The 22,503-nt window shown below is 44.2% G+C and overlaps 1 protein-coding gene across 4 annotated transcripts; it reads left to right on the top strand.

Annotated features, from left to right (window-relative positions):
• The first annotated feature begins 840 nt into the window (after positions 1 to 840).
• sema6dl (sema domain, transmembrane domain (TM), and cytoplasmic domain, (semaphorin) 6D, like) lies at positions 841 to 20,594 on the top strand. Of its 4 annotated transcripts, none has more exons than XM_040045409.1 (20): positions 841 to 1,910; positions 7,842 to 8,013; positions 8,477 to 8,588; positions 9,264 to 9,324; positions 9,532 to 9,594; positions 9,724 to 9,825; positions 10,663 to 10,753; positions 10,991 to 11,110; positions 11,419 to 11,507; positions 12,359 to 12,576; positions 12,666 to 12,797; positions 13,424 to 13,579; positions 13,955 to 14,128; positions 14,514 to 14,654; positions 14,903 to 14,980; positions 15,124 to 15,182; positions 15,747 to 15,803; positions 16,299 to 16,481; positions 17,391 to 17,632; positions 17,752 to 20,594. In XM_040045409.1, exons 2-20 carry the CDS (start codon positions 7,890 to 7,892, stop codon positions 18,871 to 18,873), a joined length of 3,324 nt encoding a protein of 1,107 aa, XP_039901343.1. In that variant the 5' UTR covers positions 841 to 1,910; positions 7,842 to 7,889; the 3' UTR covers positions 18,874 to 20,594. The 4 variants fall into 4 exon arrangements, with proteins under 4 accessions (XP_039901343.1, XP_039901340.1, XP_039901344.1 ...); XM_040045406.1 differs by having other exon boundaries at positions 842 to 1,027; XM_040045410.1 differs by lacking the exon at positions 16,299 to 16,481 and having other exon boundaries at positions 843 to 1,027.
• The last annotated feature ends 1,909 nt before the right edge of the window (positions 20,595 to 22,503 follow it).

Below are 22,503 nucleotides of genomic sequence, written 5' to 3'. Positions count from 1 at the left end.
CAAGCACGGACAAAGACGCACAACGAGAGCCAAAGTGCAGGATCGGGCATATCAGAAGTGCAAAGTAGTGTTTCCTACACAAGTATTGAGATGCAGATCAAACTTTCGCAACATAATATGGCCTGTCAGGACTCTCTGTGTGTGTATGTGTGTGCTATCGTGGGTGAGGATGTTCATTTGGAAATGATCCTCACACATCTGCCAACCTGCTTTTCTAATGGGGTGAAAATGAGCCTCTTCTGTGCGGGTTTGCAAACCTGGCCGGAATGACTTCTCACATGTATGTCAAGTTTGGGGAAGACGCTCACGATGATATTTCCATATGCATATACAGAAAAGATACTTTAACATCACTACAGAGTTGCTGTGCATGCAGCAAGGTTCGCTGTTTATTTTCCCTACAAGAATAATGCTCATGCAAAACTTGAACTGGCTGCGTTGCATGCGTTTGCACAGGAGTAAAACTTTTATGCTACTTTGCAAAAATATTGTAATCTTTAATGATTAAAAAAAAAAACATGAGTTTCACCATGCCCTGCTGAATTAAACACAGATTTGAGCTAAATCTCTTCCTCAAATCCAAACATGGCTAAAGCTGTGTTTTACTAAGCAGTCCACTTGCCACAACTCAGCTGTAAAGATTTTAACTAGAAGCTCTTGCTGACTTAGTGTTGGGGGATGGGGTTTTAACTGAAGAGGGAAGGGGGGCGAATATGGGGTCACACAGGAGGAGAAATGGAAGAGGGAGGAGGGTCGCTGTTTTCTTTCTCTATGCTTTAGGAAAAGAAAGGAAGGAAGCCCTAGCAAGGAAGAGAAGCCCGAACCAAGTGAGGAGAGATGGATGATTGGGGGAGGGACTGGAGGAAGAGCGCTGTTCATTGGTAGGGCTCGGGTCGAATTACACCATTTGCCGTGCATTAGTTTGTTTTTCTCCCAGCCTGGAGAAGTTGATTCACTGAGACGCGCAGAATCTTTTTTGGGAGATTACGGCAACGCGAAAGGATACAAAATAATCATTTCCGATGAGGTGAGTTCCTTGCAGCTATGTGGACACAGGCGTCTTTGTTGCGCCCGTATTTTGCAGTGAAAGTCGAGGAGGGGGGGAGTAAAAACTAGAGAGGAGAAGTCTTTGCTGGGAAACAAAATATTTCTTCTGACCACGTCGCTATGCTGCTCTGCAAAACCGATGGTTGCAGGACAGAAATAGTTGAGGTCCGGACTATTTTTACTAGTGCTTTCGTGCAGCACACTATTCATTCATTCCTTACAGGGCTGGCAAAATGAATCCGTCCAGCTCCAAAGCTTTCCACTCCCAGTAAAGGGGGGAAATTGTAGTTGTTACAGTTCCTCCTCCGATCTTTTAAATCTGTCTATGAAACCGGTGATTTCAAACTTCTGCGATCCATATTTGTATTTATTTATTAAAGAAGAAGAATCACAGAGGATAGTTTTGCGTAAATCCCACATGCGCTATCTTGCTCTCCGCGCACCCTCTGTTGTTTTAGATCAGTTAAGTCAGAGAGAGGCGTAGTAAGGATATCGCATCGTTAATGTTTATATCTTTTCCCTCTGGTTTCCAAAGTTAATCGTAGTGAAAAGGGGGCTGGTGTAACAGTGTATGAGGGAGGAGGAGGGGGGCTGGTGCGGTCGTGGCAGAGCTTTGAAGCTCACTTATCAGAGCGCAGGGGCCCGGGGACGGAGAGAGACTCATCAGAGGCAAGAGTCACAATAATGTGTGGCGAGCGGAGCTGAAATCTGTGCGCAACTGGATAAAAGAGAAAAGTGGGGTCCGGATGGAGCGCAAAATAACAGGAATATTACATGCTGGGGGTTTTCTCGCAAATGGATTACCAAAGGAATATGACATTCTGCTGGACTGCCCCGTTCATGTGTGAAATCGGATACTTGAGGTAGGTGTGCCCAGTGTTTTGTTTTTGCAATTAAACCATGGATAAAGCGCATCTTTTTTCGCTTTTTAGAAAAAAAAATACGTGTTTTTTTTGTTTTTTAAATGTTGGTATTAATATTATTGGATTGAATAAAGGGCATAGCCTATTGCTACTGGCCACTCTATCCGGAGCGCTATACTTAGTCACTATAATCTATAAAAGAGTATCAAGTACGTTTCCGAGCAAAACGTCCCGCTTATTGAAAGCAAGAGTGCAAATGGGTTCCTGATTATAATCATGCTGATAGAAATATAATTGGAGCCACGCAAACGTTTTCCTTTAACCTTCCGTGCAGGCGAGTGTCCCTGTTTTTATTACATTCAGTCCCAATAACAAAGCGTTTTCTAGTCTGAACTGTTAAACAGTTCAGAGCAGGAATAAAAGTGTTTTCTGGCATTTTGACTTTACAAAAAAATCAACTTGGGATCAAAGGCAATCTGCGCAGACGAGCGAAAACAAACGGCTGTTAAACAATTAAGAGGCAAACTGGACGAGCAGTGGAAAATGAAGGTCGTTTGCCGATGTCTTTAAAACATATAATACATCCCCTGATCCATTACTAAAGTCACATATTGGATAATAAATTGCAAAAGCGCTCGTAACCTTTCTGGAGGCAGAGTGGCACGGAAGCCCTGCCCTGTGAATAGATTAAGTGCTATGGAGGCAGTTAAACGAAGCCCCATCACTGTTGTCACTTCACAGATGTCCCCCGCGTCTTTGTTGTCTTTTGTATGAGTTGTGCATGTGGACTAAAAGGGGTCTGAAATGATTTACCACGGACCAAACTTGAATGCCTTTATGCTCCAGTCCATATAATGCATGCATTCGAGCCCGGGCTGCTGCGTGGACTGTGTGCGTAAAACAGGAGAAGAAGATCCAAAGGCAAAACTTGAAAAATAGAAAATGAAACGGAGGAAAAATGATGAAAGCAAGGGAGTCGAAGTAGTTCTTTTGTTTCATAAGGAGCTATCCAGGCGTGATGAGTTTAATTATTTGTCTTAAGGTTTAGGAACATGTGGCTAAATTAAGTAAAAGAGCAAAAGGTGCTTATTTTGTAGTTGTTGCCATACTAATCTGCTCTACTCATATATATTTTTTTTTTATTGGCAGAAGTGTTCACTCATTTTTAACTATTGTTGGTTTGTGGTCAAAATGTTGCTGCTATAAATTCTCCCAAAGGCTTTAAGTTTTTATAGAAATAAGGGATAAAGGAGGATGTTTGCATTTCCCTGGAAACTTTCAGCTGGCTGAACCATGTCTCAGAGATCAGAGAGCTCAGCCCAACTGATGAAATGACAAACTTGAGATATCGGCAAGGCCATCAGACTGTGGCCGGGTCAGACATCAGAACCAAGCCATGGGTTTGTTGACAGCACAGCTGGCTTGTGTGTCTCACTTCGCTTCACTTTCCAGAGGGTTAGAACTCAGTGACCAGAACGATCACCGTTGACCTCCTCTACAGCCGGCCGTAACCCCGGAACAACCACCATTAAACCATACAGTGATCAGTATTAACCCTTTGTAGCCTTATAGGTTCCTAAACTGCTGTTCACAAATCAAATTGTTCCATACTTAATTGGCTGAGAGATGAAAGTTAGACCCTATGTGACGCGTTCAGAGTGGGCACGTTTTTATACTTTGCTTTGTTCCCTCTTAGTCCCTTTCGCAGCCTCGAAAAAGCTCTTCGGAACATGGGTCCATGGACCGGGGGTGGGGCTCTATTGTGTTGACTTGCCCAGAGCCCCTTTTGTTTCTTGGTCACACCTGCAGCACAGGCTCTTTGTGCTCTATAATAGTAGAACTACTGCTGAGAACAGCCTTTCTCCTGTTTCACTCCTCCTCTCGCCAAGGTAGAGAACAAAAGGGAGGGAAGCACGGTTTAGGGTGGCACAGCCTTCTCCTTCAGCCAGATCTCTGAAGCAACAAGTCCAACCAAGCCCCTCAGAAGGGATCCTTAGGTAAACAGCCTGTGATTAGGGGGTGCTTGTTATTACTCAAGTGGGGAAAAGGAGTATTAATCATTTGTGGGCATGTCTGGGAGCTGCTCTAATCATCTGGCTGGCTCAATCTCCTGTGTGGCTGCATCTTGATTACTTTCCAAGGGCCACAGTTGAGTTTTAACAGCCGTGTCACTGGACGCATGTGGGTTTGAAACAGACAGTCATACATGGACAGGTGATGGTGCAGAAATACAGGTTAGGTCACGATAGGAGCCAATCATTAGAAAACTGACACGGCAAAGATGCATTACATGATATAATGTTAGGTAATCAACTATGGCATGATATTAAAGTCATGCGAAGGGCAAAAACGCCCTTGTAAATACAAAAATCACTGTGGGTAATAAGTGTGTGTGTGTGTGTGTGTGTTTTCATCAGGATTCAAATTTATGGCGTCCAATTAGCCAAATAGCTCTCCTTCCATCTCTGTCCACCATTTTCTGTCTGTAAGTTTCTTCGCCACCATGAGTCAGTTCACTTAATTTTACTTCAACCTCATTCATTGATAAGTGCCAACACAAGGAGTCATGAAGTAGTCACTCTGGAAGGTCAATTCGCCATTCAAAGTGGCCGCAATTGCCAACAGCGCCTCGATAAATCAGTCACAAGAGGAATCAAAGCCGTATATGGCAGCACAAAATTTTGTTCCACCCCAGTTTAGACAAACATAGTTAAATAATTTAACTTTGTAAAAAATAAAATAAAAAAAGAACTCCCGGGTCATCCGATTTCCCGTTGTGCAAGATGACAAGTCAGGCAGCCTCAAGCAGCAGCAGCAGCAGCCTTTTGTTCTGCTGGGATTACATCCGCCCTTCACATTCACACGCAATTACAAAATCCTCACGCACTACTGTTGTTTGCTATCCTTTTACTATCCCCAAATTCTCCCAATAGGACCTCCCTGCAAAAACACATTCATCCAGTGCTGCAATTGAGGAGATTTTATGGCTTACGTACTGTATGCCAACGAAAGCACAGCTAAGAGGAGGGTATGTGTTAATCTGTCATTTTAAGCTAAAGGAGCACTAAAGCGTCCCCTGTAACTACCAGAATTGGGCTACAGACCCCTACACCCACCATCAGCAGAAATGGCAGTCCACTCGATTCCCCTCCTCCTCCTCCCCCCATGTTTAACACCATGGGTTTGAGCCAAAAACATCAGCAGGGAAAGTGCGTGGTTGTAGGACACTGCAAAGCCTGTAATAACAGAGGTAGAGTAAGGCAAGACTGAATGGCAGTGAGATGCGTGACAAGCCCAGCGTCTCCAGGCTTGTTGAGGCCTATATGTGTGCATACACACACACACACACACACATGCACACGCAGGAGCCAGAGAGCATAAAGGAATAGTCAATAGAAAACATGCTGGGCTCGCTAGAGATTGAGAAGTAATTTTAGATCACTGACCTCTGAATGTCTTCTGTTTCTGTTTTACATTAAAGTTTCTCAGGGAAGCCTTTGCCTTCCACAGCAAGGCTATTACCATGCAAGGAATCATGGGAGATTGGCACTGAGCTTTTCGCCCTTCCTTAGAGTGTTTTTTTCCCCTTCTTTTCATCTGAATTGTTTAGTGGGGGAGAATGGTACAGGGGCAAAAGTGGCATGAATGTGAGTGCTTCTGAAGAGCTCGTGTTAAGCAGGAGTGTAAAATTCTGACAGGTAAGGAAACCATTTACCTGTGAATACAGCCAGGTTTTTGGCCACAGGTACAGCCTGCAGTGTGTACGATAGCGCTATAGAATTGAAACACGGAGCTCGGTTTATTTACTTTCACAGGGCCTCTATTTTTCAGCCGTCGAGTATTTGGTATCTATTTCTGTCTCCGGCTTCTAGAAATTCAGCTATTTATTGCCTGCGTTTTAACGCAGCAGATTTCCTGGTGTGAGAGGCGTCTGAATGAGGAAGTAAAAAAGAAAAAAAAGAAGCTGTGATGCTTTTAAGGATTTTCAGAGTCGCGTCATCAGTCCTCGTTAGGATCAAGTTTCTTACATTTGCTGCTCCGCACAGATCGGGGAAACTGCATCCATAGATCTGTGGATGGGTTCTGCCCAGTGATTCATTTGTGACTACAGTAGAATTACTGCCTGCTTTAACATTATTGATGTTTGTCGTTATAGAGAGAGCAAACAACCCTTTTGGTCCTCATAAACTCTTCCCTTTTCCCCCTTTTTTTTTGCCAAAACATCAAACCCGTAATTTAACCACTAAGTGGACTAATTGAGATTAAGCGTTGTCTCATCCATGCCTCACATTATCCAGTCATAATGACATTGCTCTTTGAAAGGCCTCAGTATCCCACAGAGTCCTGAATAGCCATGATTACACACTGGTGATGATTAAAACATGTTGGCATTACCCCGATTCCATCTCACCACTACTTTCATTCTTTTTAGTGACATGCCATCACACAGTAGCTGTTTAGTCCAAAATTGGATTATTAATGGACGCGCACACACACAGCACACTTTACATCAACATGCTGGCACAAAGGTTGTGCAACAAATTAGTTATGCCATCTACATTCTAACAAAAAGATGACATGCCGATTGTTGCTGTCAGGTAAACACCTCGCGGCGGCTCATTTTCTACTTGACAGCCATGTTTGTTTATAATTAATTCACTTAACAGCCATATGCATTGTAGTTTATTTAGTGTTTTTAAACTAAGCTTCTGGACATTTTTTTTCATAAGCTTGAGGCTCTTCAAAAAATATCAAGATGAAAGTGGCTCGATTTATAGTTACAGATATGGCGAAGTCCATGGATTGCCTTCTCTGGCTGCTGATTTGCCATGTTTCCTGTGTGGATCAATCAAAGCACTAATGGCTTGGCAGGCAGGGCTCACAGACAGCACTGGAGCAGGTGTGCTTTGGGGCTAATTGAAAAATGAGTCAATAGTGTGTGTCTGTGTGTGTGTGTGTGTGCGCGCACATGTGTGCGTTCGCGTGCAACACACACATCAGTCTTTGCATTACACCATTTGAAAGAGTGATTACGTATGTGCAGCCGCGTGTGTGCGCATCCAAGTGCGCTCCTGGCTAATCCATCCCTCTGCCTGTGTGACGTCTCCCAGTAAATTGTTTATATCCGTTCAGGCTTTGCCTGCATGAATAATTTGTTTGCCTTATAAATATTTGAATGTACACCGATCATTAATATGCACAGACACAGTCTGTCTCTAAAGTACTCCTTCAGACACTAACATACACACTAAACCCCTGCCACTCCCACAATAAATTATTGCCAAAGTAACTGCTGGTGTATCATGTCTACAATCAGATCCTGTACAAGCTTTTATCCACAAAAATTACTACAATGTCAAAACAGCTGTACATGAGTAGGAGCTCATAATACAAGTATGAGTGAATCACTGCGCTGCAATAAAGCACACCGACCCCAAGGAAAAGCTCGAGCAATAACCACAACTAGAGCGCTGATAGAGGTGTGCTAAGGTTAGAGCAGAGGCTACACTCGTGATGATGATGAAGTTGCAATGTGCTGATTAGTGTTGAGCCTGGCCCAGTACAAACCAATCAGAGCACAGATGTACTGAGACAGCAGGCCTGCCACGTTTCTAACAGAGCCGACTTCCGCTCTTTGCAACACACACCGAGACACCCCACCGGTCAGTTGGCTGACCTTCCCTTAGACAACAGATGCAGGAAAAGGTAGAGGGGAAGTGCCAAGCGCTGCCACTGAGAGCTCAGTCATCAATAAACACGAGAGCGTTTTACTGTATGTTTGCATCACAAAAGCTTGAAAAAGAGACAGTTGTTGCTCCGAGTTTAACAAAGGGTTTGGACTCGGTTCGCGTAGTTCACAGCGGTACAAAAGATTATATTTAGCACATGTCAAGTAACGAGAGCATGTCATTTTTTTGTGTGTGTTTCCAGGTAACATCTCCACCAGTGTGAAACAGGAAGTGTCGTCTGTGAGCAGACATGGGCCAGAAAGCTGCGCTTCTGCTCAGTGAGCTGCTGCTGCTGCTACTGACAGTCTCGCGCACTCTCCTCGCAGTCAGCTTCCCGGAGGACATCGTACCCCTCGATGTCGTTGACGCGCACTGTGAGTACACCCGTAAATGAGCTCAACAGAGACCGGGTTGAGATTATAATTACTCGAATGTCATTCAAAAATAGAAATAAAATAATGACATTCCCCATGTAAACCTTTTACTTGCTCCACTCAGAATATTGTTACAAAAACTTAAGACACACACCAGCGCCTCCTCCCTCTCATCGGGTCCATACTTTAGACGCTAGCATCCCATATCCACCGTAATAAAATCAATCTGCTGTGATGTAATGGAATAACAGAGTGGTATGCTGGCATAGGCAGCCGTTATCGAACACACAAAAACATTACAATGACGCACAGGTCTGATTGGAGAGACTGTAGTTGAGTCTACGTACACATAATTCCCATATCTAACTATATGTTTAATCAGAACAGGGTGGTTTATCAGCGTATCACTGTTTGCTTTTACCAGTAGCCTCCCGTTAATAGCACATGTTTGTTGTCACTGCAGTTTCACGGCGGTACCCTGTATTCAGAGGCAGGCCCTCTGGCAACGAGTCCCAGCATCGCCTTGACTTTCAGCTGATGACCACGATACAGGACACTCTGTTCATCGCTGGCAGGTAAATCCAACACACACACACACACATACTGTCTTCACACGCATACATACACACACCTCTCCCCCTCACCAATATACTCAGTCACTCCTTGGCAGGTAAACAGTGGCATAAAGGGGTGGGATGCGGGGAGGGTGAGCTCTTAGCATTATTGGATCTCTGGCTTCTGGTCGTGCATCTGATGTATATGGCTGGTATTGATCCAGTAAAGGCGTCTATCTTCCCGGCCTGACGCGCTGTCAGGGATTTCTTGGCATCTTTACATTTCTTTTTGCTATTTATGGGCAGTGGGATTAATCTGACCACTAGCACTACTATAATATTGTAGCAGGAAATCACTTTGACATCTAACAGTATAACACCTTCCCCCTCTGGAGCCCCTGTAATCACCACCACATGTATCTGTGTTGTCAGATGGTATGCTAGAAATGTGCATGTTTTTACTGAAAGTGAAGTGAAATTGTGTTGTGTGTATTTGTTGATAAAAATGTAAAATTTCACGATTATTCATTTATTTATTCTATAGTAAATGAGGCCTTCTAATGATAAGGACACAAAATATTCTCATAATTGGGAGAATAATAAAATACTTTGATTAATGTACACGCACAAAGACCCAGTAAGTAAGCATATATTCCTTGTTGTCACTGAGCTGCATGTTTTGTTGTTCGTCCACAGAGATCAGGTGTACCTAGTCAGCCTGAGAGAATCCTACAGGAATGAGATCATTCCTTACCGGGTAAGATTCTCACCACAAGCTGCTCTCGCAATCCACAAATACTGAAAGGGCTTCATAGAAAATACTGAACCATTCATCACAGAGTGGACAGGTGGTAAAATGAGAGAGTGGAAAAAGTGTGTGCCTGCGTGTTATGTCGCACGCATGTGTCTGATACCTCATGATGTTGTTCTTTTTTTTTTTTTTTTTTTTTTTTTTTTTTTACAGAAACTAACATGGCGATCGGGCCAAGCTGACAGAGAGATGTGTGCTGTGAAGGGAAAACACAGAGTAAGTAGGGGGGAAAAATCATTAACCCGCACACTTTTTGTTTGGTCACCCGTGTCACCCATGACACGGACAGAAAGTTAAACTGCAAACCTCTGAAAACACAATTTAATGTTGTGCATTTTCCTCCAGGACGAGTGCCACAACTTCATCAAAGTTCTGGTTCCAAGAAATGATGACCTGGTGTTCATCTGTGGTACTAATGGCTTCAACCCAATGTGCAGATACTACAGGGTCAGTATTCAGGGTCAGAGTCTGTGATTCATTAGGCAAAGCTCATGCAGGCTGTGTACAACAGCATGCAGTGGTCCCTCGTTTATTGCAGGAGTTACGTTCTTAAAAAAACCTGCGATAGGTGAAATCTGCGAAGTAGCCAACTTTATTTTTTACAATTATTATAGATGCTTTAAGGCTGTAAAACTCCTCACAACACACTTTATACCCTTTTCTCAGACAGGCACGAACATTTTCACACTTTTTCTCTCTTGTTTAAACACTCTCAGTTCAAACCTTCGTAGAAAAATAAATCCAGTATTATAGAATGAAGCCAAAGGCACCCGCGGTCGCCTTTGACGGTGCAAAACGTTTCATCGACATTGTTGTATTCGTTGTTGAGAACAATTACAAACATACAGTACAGCACTTCAGAGTCACACTGGTAGCGATCGAAGATTTATGTAAATTTGACAAGCTGAATGCATTCTGTACTGTACAGGAGACACGGCACGAGATTGGCTGTAGACTGTCAGCCAATCAGGACGCAGAACACTGCGTAGTAAAAAAGGGAAGAAAAAAAAACCCATGCAAAATTGTACCAAAAAAAATCTGCGAAACAGCGAGGCTGCGAAAGGTGAACCACGTTATAGGGAGGGACCACTGTGCACCAAATGTGGACTGTTACTAGATAAACAGCAATGTTTTACTTCCTGTACTATCTTTTTTAAATAAATTTGACAAGATTCCTTTCAGTGATTTATGTGTGCACCAGTGCTTCTGTGTGTGTGACTGTTTGCACCGTGCCTCTTGAGAAAGCTCTTTTTAATGTGTGGGTGATCGCTCCGTTCCCTTCAGCTGGATAACCTAGAGTTTGATGGGGAAGAGATCAATGGACTGGCACGGTGCCCATTTGACTCCAAGCAAACCAACGTTGCCCTTTTCGCTGGTAAGGGTCAAGCACACACCCGCCCACGCACGCAGTTCATCTCGCCAAAGAACGACTAATGTGTTCCTACTTACGCTCTCATTATCACCCCTGTGTCTTTGCCACGGTAAAACTGGGCCTGCAGCGCTAGCAACTCGGCCAATTAAGCTCTATAAAAGAAGACAAAACAACAAAGGATCCAAGAGCAGCGCATCCTACTTTTTGGTGACTGTGTTTCCTTCTTGTTTTTGTTCTTAGAAGGGAAGCTGTATTCTGCAACTGTAGCTGACTTCCAGGCCAGCGATTCTGTCATCTATCGGAGTATGGGTGATGGATCAGCCTTGAGAACCATCAAGTATGACTCCAAATGGCTGAAAGGTAATCCTTGTTTCTCTCTCCTCTTACTTCACTTGAGATACATGTGTCTACCTGCCAGCTAGCTCGATGCTCATGGTGCCTTTGCGTGGTATATGTATGTGCGCTGGCTGTCAGGGTTGTTTTTGGAGTGATAGAGAGCTCCCCTGCCTTGCCAAGCTCTAGGAGGATATGGCCTGTTCTCTCACAGGCAATCTAGGTCACCCCCAGTCATATACAGCCTTGTACAAATCCCTGAAATATTCAACATGCACAGTGGTGGTGACAGTGCAGAAATACACTTCAACTCTCTGCCTCTGTCTCTCTTTCAGAACCTCATTTCCTGCATGCTGCAGAGTATGGGAATTATGTGTACTTTTTCTACCGGGAGATCGCGGTGGAGCACAGCAATCTGGGAAAGGTAAGACCGTGCACCTGCCGTTTATAATGCATCACGTATTCCACACAGACAGCATATGCAGGCCTTTATCCAAGACTACAGCTTTTCCCCCTCCCTCAGTGCCTGCGTTTCTGCCACAAATGGGCCCGGTGGTAATGGGGGCCCATTCAGGCGCTGACACTACATCACATTAGAATACCCGAGAAATTTCACGACAAGTGTTTGGTAGGGATGTTCTACTAACGTAAAACCATTACACAGTGGTGAGGATTTGTCTCACAGAGATTGCACGCTTTTGTGTACGCCTCTCCCTGTGAGGCACACACACGCAGATGGCATTATAAATGTCCCATGTTTGAAGCCAACCTCAGATTTGACCATGCCTCATCCTGAGCTGGCCGGGCCACAGGAAGCCGGCATCCTCCATCAGCCACCAGCTTATGAATATTTCAACCCAACTAATGCTGGGGTGACACCTGGGCTCTGATGGAGGTTTGCACTGGTAAATAATTAAAGCTATCCAAGCCAACTGCTTTATCATACTTGATTTATGCTTTAAGCCTTGGCAGTATGTGCAGTCCAACACACTTACACGTGGCCCAGCTTTAAGTCAGTATAGGCCCATTGCAAGTGTTTTTTGTTTTTTTTTTCTTTCTTTTTTTAAATATTTGCTCCAGTCAGAGTGAACAAGTTAAATATGAGAGAGTCTGTTTGTTAAGTCATCTGTGCTGAGTTGCTACAGGATGGGGAGATGCATTATTCAGCATGTTGAAGTGTTTTTAGTGGCATTCACCGAGATGCCCTCCTCATCCACACGCCTCAGTCCTCTCTGGGAAAAACAACAACAACAAAAAAACCTCTGCACCTCACAGGTTGTGTATTCCCGCGTGGCCCGAATCTGTAAAAATGACGTGGGTGGGTCACAGAGGGTGCTGGAGAAGCACTGGACCTCTTTCGTGAAGGCGAGGCTGAACTGCTCCGTGCCGGGGGAGTCCTTCTTCTACTTTGATGTGCTCCAGTCCATCACCGACATCATCGACATTAACGGGGTTCCCTCTGTGGTGGGCGTGTTCACCACGCAGATGAACAGGTGAGCCGTAGCTGCTGCTGCTGCTGCGGGAGGAATTAAGAGTTCAAACAAACAGGGGATTTTATCTAGATATTTTTCCTTTTCTGCAGTATTCCAGGGTCAGCGGTGTGTGCCTTCTCCATGGCTGATATAGAAAAAGTATTCTTGGGCCGGTTCAAGGAGCAGAAGACCCCTGACTCCGTGTGGACTCCGTTCCCAGAGGAGAAGTTACCCAAACCTCGGTAACAGTTCATCTTTTCTCTTCCTCAGAATAATATCCAAATTCTGAACCTTGCTAAGCACGTGGAACCAAGAAACTAAACTAAGAGGGCGATGTCCAAAGATGTTTTTTTTTAGATTTTAAACGTGGCGCGTCTTCGAGCAGATGTGGTGCTGGACTCGTCAGCTGTTTACCGCCTGTCATTTTTCACCTTGTCTTAACCCTTCTTTGTCCAGGTTAAACCCAGTGAAATGAAATCTTTTGCACCAGGTTATTAGTTTTGACCCAGCACACACATTTACCATCTGCTGACGATTAAATAATTAATTTAGTATAATTAGATGCGCTGCATATTTAACCTGTTTACAGTCAGCGCCTATATTTGCAGCCCTGCGTACAAAACACAGAGTCCACGAAGCACGTAATTACCCCAGTAAATCATTTATGGGAGGATAACCATGCATATGTATATTTTATGCCTCCAGCTGAGGTCTTTTTGTGATCCTAATAAGCACCTGCTACTCTCCCCACCCTCTCGTGGCACTTTTCCATCCATCTCAGAACACATTATTATTACTCCCTGGTGTGCGATCATATAGGCTGATCTTTGACCTTTTGCCCTCCGTGCAATGGCACTCTCTATCCTAGACCCGGGAGCTGTGCAGGTCACGGTCCAGCTGCGTCCTTTAAGAGCTCCGTCGAGTTCCCGGACGATACCCTGCAGTTCATCAAGTCCCACCCCCTCATGGACACAGCTGTGCCTTCTATAGGAGATGAGCCTTGGTTCACCAAGACACGGGTCAGGTAAACGCATAAAGAGTATATATCTTACATTTGAAACTTGTGATTTCAGATCATACCTTTATTGGAAGGATAACCAAGTAAAGTCTTCCTAAAAATAAAAAGTAATCAAAAATCTTGCCAAGATCTTTTATGACCCAGATCTATATGATACCTGAACATTTGTTGTGAATCTGTTGGTATTTTTCAAATGTGGATGAAGTAAGTCCTTCAGTGGAAAATTGGTAAATAGTATCCATAGATGACACAAAGATATAAAACAGGCCCTACCTATGTTGATCAGTGAGCATATGGGATATGTGTATTCAAATAGTCTTTCCTATTTTGCATGAAATAACTCCTGCTGTGAGTAACACATGCCTTCTGCTACGTATAAAGGTACAGGCTGACAGCGCTGGCTGTGGACAGTGAAGCAGGACCCCACAAGAACTACACAGTGGTGTTCATCGGGGCTGAGTCGGGGGTCGTCCTCAAGGTTTTAGCCAAGACCTCCACCGTGTCTCTGAATGACAGCCTGCTCCTGGAGGAAATAGACATCTTCAACAGGGCCAAGTAGGCACACATGCACTTTTCACCCTCTCTCTGCCTGCTCCCTCTTCTCGTTTCCTCTTCCCCTTCTGTCTTTTGGCTGTGGAGTCAGCAACTCTTACAGTGATGATTCCTGGCACAGATGGCAGTGTCTGTCAGCTTTGTGCTCACGTGCGTGTGTGTGTGTTTTTGTTTTGCTGTGTTTTTGTGTTTTTTGAGTCTGGTGTGTGTGTGATTTTTGGAAGCTAAAATGCACACTGCCAGGAGTCAGGGGTTAAATTCTTGTTAAACTGTAAGAAGAAGCTTCTGTGAGTCGTCAACCTAACAAGTGATTAAATCTTCCGAGACTGAAACAGGAGACAGACGGGTCTGATAGACCTCTGATTAGGTTTCTCTCCACCCTGTCCAGGTGCCTGTCTAACCGTGAGGATGACAAGCGTGTCCTCTCGCTGCATGTGGACAAAGACGCACACAGCCTTTATGTCGCCTTTTCAAGCTGTGTCATCCGTATTCCCCTGAGCCGCTGTGAAAGGCATTCCTCCTGCCACAAGTAAGTGATGCACTACTGCACACGTAGGAGGTTAAATAAAAATGTCCTTTGTACAGCCAGTCATAGCTTTATTGTTTTGTTCTTCGGCTAAATGTCATAAAAGCAACGATAACAGCTTTACCCTGTGCCTTGTGGTTAATGTTCAGTCAGTCACAAGTGATTATAGCGTTCTTTCCAGAATGATTAAACCTGGCGTTCTGATGTGTGTGTGTTTGTGTTTGTGTATGTGTATGTTTTTGCCATACCAGGTCCTGCATTGCATCAAGGGATCCTTATTGTGGCTGGAAGCCTCACGGAGCCTGTGAGAGGATACAGCCGGGTGTTTTGTGAGTTCACAGCCCACCTGCAATATGAAGCACAAATATTACAGATGAGAAAATGACAAGAATATTTATTTATTTTTTGTTGTCGCTGCTATTTTGGATTAATATCTGTTTCTATCTATGTCTTTCCCTCTCTCTCTTTTCAGGGCTGGATATGAGCAGGATGTTGAATTTGGAAACACGGCCCACCTCGGAGACTGTCAAGGTATCGATCTCATCTCCATGCCATGCTATTTGTCCTCAGACATATACAAACACACACATGCAGCTATACACACACTGTACACAAACTCATCTCTGCATACACCATGAGCCTGCACACTCACATCAGTAACCACTCCAGTAACTTGCCCCTACATTAGTCTTACGTGCAGTATTAACACACATATCTACATAGAGTACATGGCCACCTGTAACTAATACCGCCCGTGAGGCGGAAACATGGACATGTACAATTGAGGGTCATGTTCAGCCGGTGCAAATGACAGAGGTCTTGTGATATGTCACGGCTAGAAAATGTACATTGACTGATTTCACTGCACCTGTCCCTTCATATGTATCAGCTAAACATGACCCATGGCTGAACCACAGTATTGATCAGAACCAGAGTGCCTCCAGTAAGAAAATGACACTGCTGGCCGAGTGCTTAATATACTTCCTGTTAAAACCTAAACTAAGCTGCACTCTTAGTGTCTCTCAGGAGTTTTATTTTTCTTTTAATTTTCAGAGTTTCCTTATAATGATTTCTTGTCCCTTTTAATTCTTTTAGCGTTTTTGGGCACTACTTCAGCGCCAGATTACAAATCATTTGGCGATCCTACCTCTGGTTAGTTTGATCTTTTACTCAAATGGTTTCTTTCCTTGAGTTCAGCATCTCCTGCCTTTTTCTTTCAACCCCTGCTTCCCTTCATCTTTTCATATCAAACACCTCTCGAATGCTAATATTCCCTGTGTTCATTTTCATCGCCATCAATAACCGAACCACCAGGCAACATCAGCACTCTTAACTGGGTGACGATTGACTTCCTCCTTTTCACCCATCACCTCCTGTTCTGATCCATCCTCCCTCTTGCATGCCTACTCTACTATACCTTGGCAACCTTCCTGTTGTGTACCAACTCCTCTTTTAACCATCACTTATTTCCTTTTTAAATTGTCTTCAAAATGTACATTTATTGGTATTTGAAAACACAATCATTTAAACTGTGATAAAGTTTACTCTTTTGTTTTTCCATACACTCTACCGATGCCTACTAACTGGGATGATAACAGTATGCTTTTCACTCGTCTGCACAGTTTAACAGTTTGTTTGTCACCACAGACATGGAGTTTTCATCAGCGCCAGTCACTATCCAGCCCAGTGGGCCCATACACCCCCCAGTACTCATACCCAGTCAGAGCCCCAGCTCTGGGCCTGATCCAGAGCTCTACGGCTCACGCTTTGTGCTGCAGGATGACCCAGCCACCTCCAGTTCTTTAGACTCTATCCCAGGGGGCCAAGAGGGTAAGGCCCACGGGGAGGCAGCCAGCATGCTGCATTGAGCCTGATCTGATAGCTGCCAGGAAATGTCACTAAGCCACGCTAATGTGAAAGTACACATATATGCAAACACACTGTGGTTGCTAATACGGTTTTCCCTTAGATAGCATGGCAGATATTAGTCTTTTCAGTAAACATTTATATTATGATTAATATTTTATTTTCATAATAACTTTTTTCTTTACTTAAATGGTAATTTCCTTCATCTTCTTTCTTTCTTTTACGCAACACTGCTCTAACGTAGTTTCTTTAAAAGCTCTTGTTAGGAATGGCCTCTTGCAGGTTAGACTTTCTAACTCTAGTTCTAGAAATAGATTACCCTGGCTGGTAAATCATTGACTGGACCAGCTCTGCCACATCATGGCCGCACGGTGGATGACTAACTCTTTCAATGTCTGTGGTTACTAACAAACTTTCTGTAGAGCAGCAGCTATCTGAACACCTGGATGGCAAACACTTTCCTCTGATCAATTTCCTGCTGGTTGATCTCCTGCGGGAAGAGATTGACTTGGCTCTCTATCTGAGATAAGAGCGCACTCCTAACCCTTTAGTGCTGGATGCATGACAAAAAGTGTCTTGGAACGTGGGACAAGGCCACACTTTGAGTCTTCCCGGCTGAACTAACATAACATTTCCTCTTAAAGAAGGACAAATTGGGTGTGGGTACATAACAGCTTCTTCACCATATTTCTTCTTCATCTTAGATTAGGATGAATGTAACAATATTTGTGGTTAACTACGTTGTATGGTGGAGGTTGAAAAGCAGAAGCTTAAGCATGGCTGTGTTCACACAATACTATGTCATTTCTGCTGTGGGTACACGTCACGGAGTCCTTTCGCCAGAGGGTTAACTGATGCCTCACTGTTTTGTAGGTGTGTGGGATATACAAGCTGGTGAGACCAACCAGATGGTCCACATGAACATCCTGATCACCTGCGTGTTTGCTGCTTTTCTCATGGGTGCCCTACTAGCAGGTTTAATTGTGTTCTGCTACCGAGACTCATTCCTCCGTAAACCAAGACATGTCCACAAGGATGCAGAGTCTGCACCATCTTGCTCTGATTCCACTGGAAGCTTTGTCAAGCTCAATGGCCTCTTCGATAGCCCTGTAAAGGTACAGCCAAACTACAAACTAAAAAGCAGCTTCAATCATACCGCTTTTGTGGAGAAGAGTCATTGAACAAGATGTGAAACTGTCTAATCTTACTCTTGGTTTTATTATCACATTCTTAGGAGTACCAAACCAACAATGATTCTCCGAAGTTGTACACCAATCTTCTCAGCACTGGCAAAGACCTGAACGCGCCCAACGGTGACACTAAAACCGTCATCTTGCGGGATGGATGTCAGCCTCCCGAGTTGGCTGCTCTGCCCACACCAGAGTCTACCCCTGTGCTTCAGCAGAAAGGTCTACAGCCCATTAAAAATCAGTGGGAGAGGGCACATGGGAAGGTCAGTGGGTCCCGTAAGGAGTCAAACTCATCTGCCAAGAGTCCTCAGTTCCTTCCTTCTTCTCCTACTCCTGCTAACTCTAGCTCCCACCACCCTCACCTCGCCCTGGGACACTCGCACATCCCAAGCGCCGTGGTCTTGCCCAACGCTACACATGACCACCCCAGCCATGACAATGGGGAAGATACACTACCACATTCATCTGAAAAGAAGCTTAAGAACCCAGATTCTAAAGGAGCTAAGAAAGACCAGAAGAGGTCTGTGGATGCCAGAAATACCCTAAATGACCTTTTAAAACACCTCAATGACTCTGTGGCCAACCCCAAGGCCATTCTTCAAGAGGGATCAGTACCCCGCCCGAGGCAGCACCTCACACTCGAGCCCATGGAGGAACTGACTGAAATACCCCCCAAGGTGCCCAGTCGAGAAGCTTCCTTGTACTCTCCCTCCTCCTCCCTGCCGAGGCACAGCCCCACCAAGAGGGTTGATGTGCCCATGCCCACTACACCAACGGGAAGCCTGAGCATGGGGGGCACCCTGGAGAGGCAAAGAGGGGGGTACCAACTCCAGCGGAGTGCATCTCACAGGCACTCCTTATCCACCTCACCAAATGGGGTAACCATGGGGGTGTCTGTGTCTCGCCAACACAGTATGAACAGAGGGGGTTACATGCCTCCGACACCCCCCTCCAGACTTGATTCACATGGCGGAGTTGTGGCACCAGGAATGCATTCAGCCCACCCACCCTCAGTATCCAGACAGAGCAGCTACAGTGGGCATGGCTCACTTCCTCGCACCGGGCTTAAACGGACCCCTTCAATAAAGCCAGATGTGCCGCCTAAACCCAATGGGTTTTCACCACAGACTCCACAAATGCGAGTAGTCAACAAGTACAGCTATTAAAAGACCATGGACACTTCAAAGTGAGTTCTTGGCCTTGACTGTAGAGCTTTGAGCCCTGAGGGCTTGGGGGAGGGAGTACAGATGGGATAAGGCCTAGTGTGTGTTTGTGTATCAACTTGAGGTGTATTTCCCCTTTAAATGATATGCACATTCACTCATACTAAAACCAGAAAGTCATACATATGGCCAAAGATACTCGTTGGGGCCTCTTTGCAACCCTGCAAGCCAACCTCCCTCCCTTGCCACAGTAGCCACAGGATATGATCAGTGGACAGTGGTGAATCTGCTGCTGCCCAGTGTATCTGGGCTTAGGTCTCACCCGTTACCACATTTGGAGCGAGGTTTAGGACACCAGCAGAGGCCACGATGGTGTATGTGGGACCAGGTCAAAAAAAAAAAACAGTGGAATACTTGAAGAATGGGTCTCATTTGTCACTCCCCTTGAGCACTGTCTTCCCACTAATGTGAAATGAACAGAGAGAAGCCAGAGGCCATAGCTTTGGCTGTAAGATGGCATAAGGCAGATGGGGGGGGAGATCAAAACGTATAGCGCGTGTGTTGTTTTAAGATACACGTGGCCGTAAACAGCTGATCAAACTGTAAGAAAAGAGAAAGTGTGTGTGTGTGTGTGTGTGTGTGTGTGTGTGCTGGCTGACAGGAAAGCAGATTTGTGTAAATGCAGCAAATATATTAGTGCCACTTGCCCAAGAATGCACCTTAAGACATTTAAGACCTAAGTCACTGTCTTTCATTAAAACAACATATTTTCTTTAAACCCCCCTGGACAGAGCTGAGGTCATACCTCTTTGTCACTCTGTTGTGTACTTAGTAATTAGATTAGGTTGTGGCGAATTGGTCATGTTGGCTGTACACAGAAATGGCCAACTCAAATTTTGCTCACTGGTTTGTGCTATTGATTTCAGATATAGGAGTTTTCCCTGATGCATGTATTCCCCCTACCAGTCGAGGATAGCCTGTGACATGGGTGTGCACATCTGCGTGTGTGTGTGTGTGTGTCTGTGTTGTGTTGCAGACAGAGGCCAAGGAGTAGTTTTAAGCAACCAAACGCACTGATACATGAAATAAGATGTCTCTCTCTGGGACTGAAACTTCCTCTAACCTCCACTGCCCCTTTGTAAGAATTCAAGAGTGGTTCAAGAGTCTTCTGTCTTTATGTAGCAATGGTATTAAAAGAAAATGCAATTTTTCATCTCATTCTGTAACTGGGTTTCCAACAAAATGACTTGCTTTTATAATCTTTTACTATTTTATTTAAAGAATTTACCATTTTGAAACTAAAGCAACACCAATGGTTTAGCCCATATATTTGAATTCAACATTTCAAGGCAGGTTTATTCTGTTAAATGTCTGTGTGTGCGTGTCCCCTGATAGAAGAATGCTAGTTTTTTCCTCCCACTTTAAATCCTATTTGCGTCATATTTAACTGAACCTAGAACAATACGTGGATGTACCATCTTTGTCATCTGTCCAGTTCTGCAGCCCATGTTCCCTGTGCAGATTTTCCTGCGAGTGGCCCCGTGTACAATCAACACTACATTTATCAATGTGTCCAAATGAGTCATGCTGGGAATGACAAGATACTGTATATACTAAAAAAAATACTATAAATAAGGAGTATAAATATTTTTAGGCAAGTGAACCCGAATCTGTGCGTTGTGTGCCTTATTCACGAATACAGTATATAATATTGGCAACGTCAATTGGTCCTCTGTATGTTATGTCATATGCTCGCTATATGAGTGATTTTTACATAAGCAAATTGAAATTTTAGCAGGATGCGCGTCGGAAATCTAAACTGAAGCGATACTGAAAACACACTGACAAACATTCCATTTGTGGATGCGAGTCACACAAAGGGAAAGCAAAAACACCTACTGGGATATAAATCAGTTCGTTCCTCCTTTATTGCCGGTGTTGAAATGAGTGGTGTTAATCCACCAGGTAAAGGTGCCATGCAGTGAATGTATTTTTCTTGAACGTGGGATGTAGGTAGGGTGGTGAGACCTTGCACTGTGGAGCAGTCAGCTCAACGCAGCATATCCTGCCCACAGCCGATGTATTAAAACAGTGTTCACACAAAAGCCGTCTTTTGGCATGGCCGCCCGGAATCTGTAATTCCCCCAGGATTGCAGGACAGGAATTGTTTCTATTGGCCGGCAGTGACGACCAAGGGATCATTTCTCGTAGCAGTGGGTACTTATTTTTAATTTTTTTTTTCTTTTGTGAGGGCGGGGGGTGAATTCTGAAATCTCATTCGAGCGTCAGTTGCCTGTTCAAGCCCAAAGCCACATTTTGTTTACAAGTGATGATTGTATGTAAAGACTTTCTGCCTGTCATCGAACCAGAGTCTGGGCTGTCTCTTTTCTACTCGACACATGCACACTGACATCACAGACACACACTCAGCATACACTGTTCAACTGCCTTGTACATTGCAATATGAACTGGGTCTTTCAGTTGCAATCTAAATTGAAGCCTTTATATTTCAGTCTGGTGTACGTGCAGATGAACCAGACTTTGTCATGTAATTCTAATTTAAATACTGTGCAACGTGGCGATGAGAGGCCAGCTGATCTCCAGAGTATTTGAGCGTGTAGATATGTTGTAAAATTGTACTGTGAATGTGTAAATAATAATGATGGTCTTTGTTTCATGATATTTTTTGTTGTTGTTGTTTTTTTTTCTCCATTTTTTTAACACGGCATGTATAGTTGAAATAAAACATTACTGCACAGAAATGGTGGCATTGTGGTGTTTTTCACAACAAACTGCTGATGAACTCAGCAGAGCTGGGTTTCGTAAGCCATCTCTTTGTTTATCGTGTTTCTGGACAACTGAGGAAGGCTCAGATTTGAAAGATAGGTCCTTGTGAATCTGGTGGTGAAATGTAGTAGGCAGTTGCAACATGACTGGGAAGGAAGTAGCTAGCTGGGTTCTGGGAGCAGACTGTAGAATGATTTAAGACTATTTTTAGATGTCTGGGGCCGGCACAGAGTCAGCCACACCAGATAGCATGTGGGAAAGTTTCCAAATTAGTATGTTCTTGTAGACACCAAACATCTGGACTAACTGCTCCCCAGGGGATAAGATCTAAGCCACCAATGAGCTGTGGTGGAATGCACACAAAAGTAGCACCCACATACATTTGGATGCATGCAGCGCAAACATCTCGTTTATGTTATGCACTGATAAAGCTGTGGGGAACATCAACAAAGAATAAACAAGTGATGGTTGGATAAGAGGTAATCACGGGTTCATGTTATCCAGTTTGTTGAACTGCAAAAAAAAATGTGATTGCCATCTGAGGTGGGATTATTCATTCACCTTTAAAGGATGTAATATATGAAACTAATGCACATATAATAACAAAGTCTAGAACTGCAAAATGAACACAATCAATACAAAAAGATTCATAAATAAAACGTGTTATCATAGGATGTGTTGAAACATGACAACGTGGATGCAGGGGAATCTATTGCAGCCGTTAGATGTCACAGTCCAACTCGTATCACGAAACGCCAGCATCCCCAGTTTGAATCCAGCTCGGTAAAAATGCTCTCTAAACCAGGGGTGTCATGCTTATTTTACATCGTGGGCCGCATACAGCCT

Source organism: Simochromis diagramma, unplaced genomic scaffold, assembly GCF_900408965.1.
Source record: "Simochromis diagramma unplaced genomic scaffold, fSimDia1.1 OVJJ01000079.1, whole genome shotgun sequence".
Classification (NCBI taxonomy): Eukaryota; Metazoa; Chordata; class Actinopteri; order Cichliformes; family Cichlidae; genus Simochromis; species Simochromis diagramma.
Note: the sequence above shows the minus strand (reverse complement) of the source record. Positions and strands in the feature narration are given on the sequence as shown.

Bases quoted from the DNA above. Each gene is read 5' to 3' on its own strand.
- sema6dl (XM_040045409.1), top strand. From the start codon at position 7,890: ATGGGCCAGAAAGCTGCGCTTCTGCTCAGTGAGCTGCTGCTGCTGCTA. The intron at 9,595-9,723 runs GTAAGTAGGGGG...ATTTTCCTCCAG, and splicing joins CTGTGAAGGGAAAACACAGA to GACGAGTGCCACAACTTCAT. The intron at 11,508-12,358 runs GTAAGACCGTGC...TGCACCTCACAG, and splicing joins AGCACAGCAATCTGGGAAAG to GTTGTGTATTCCCGCGTGGC.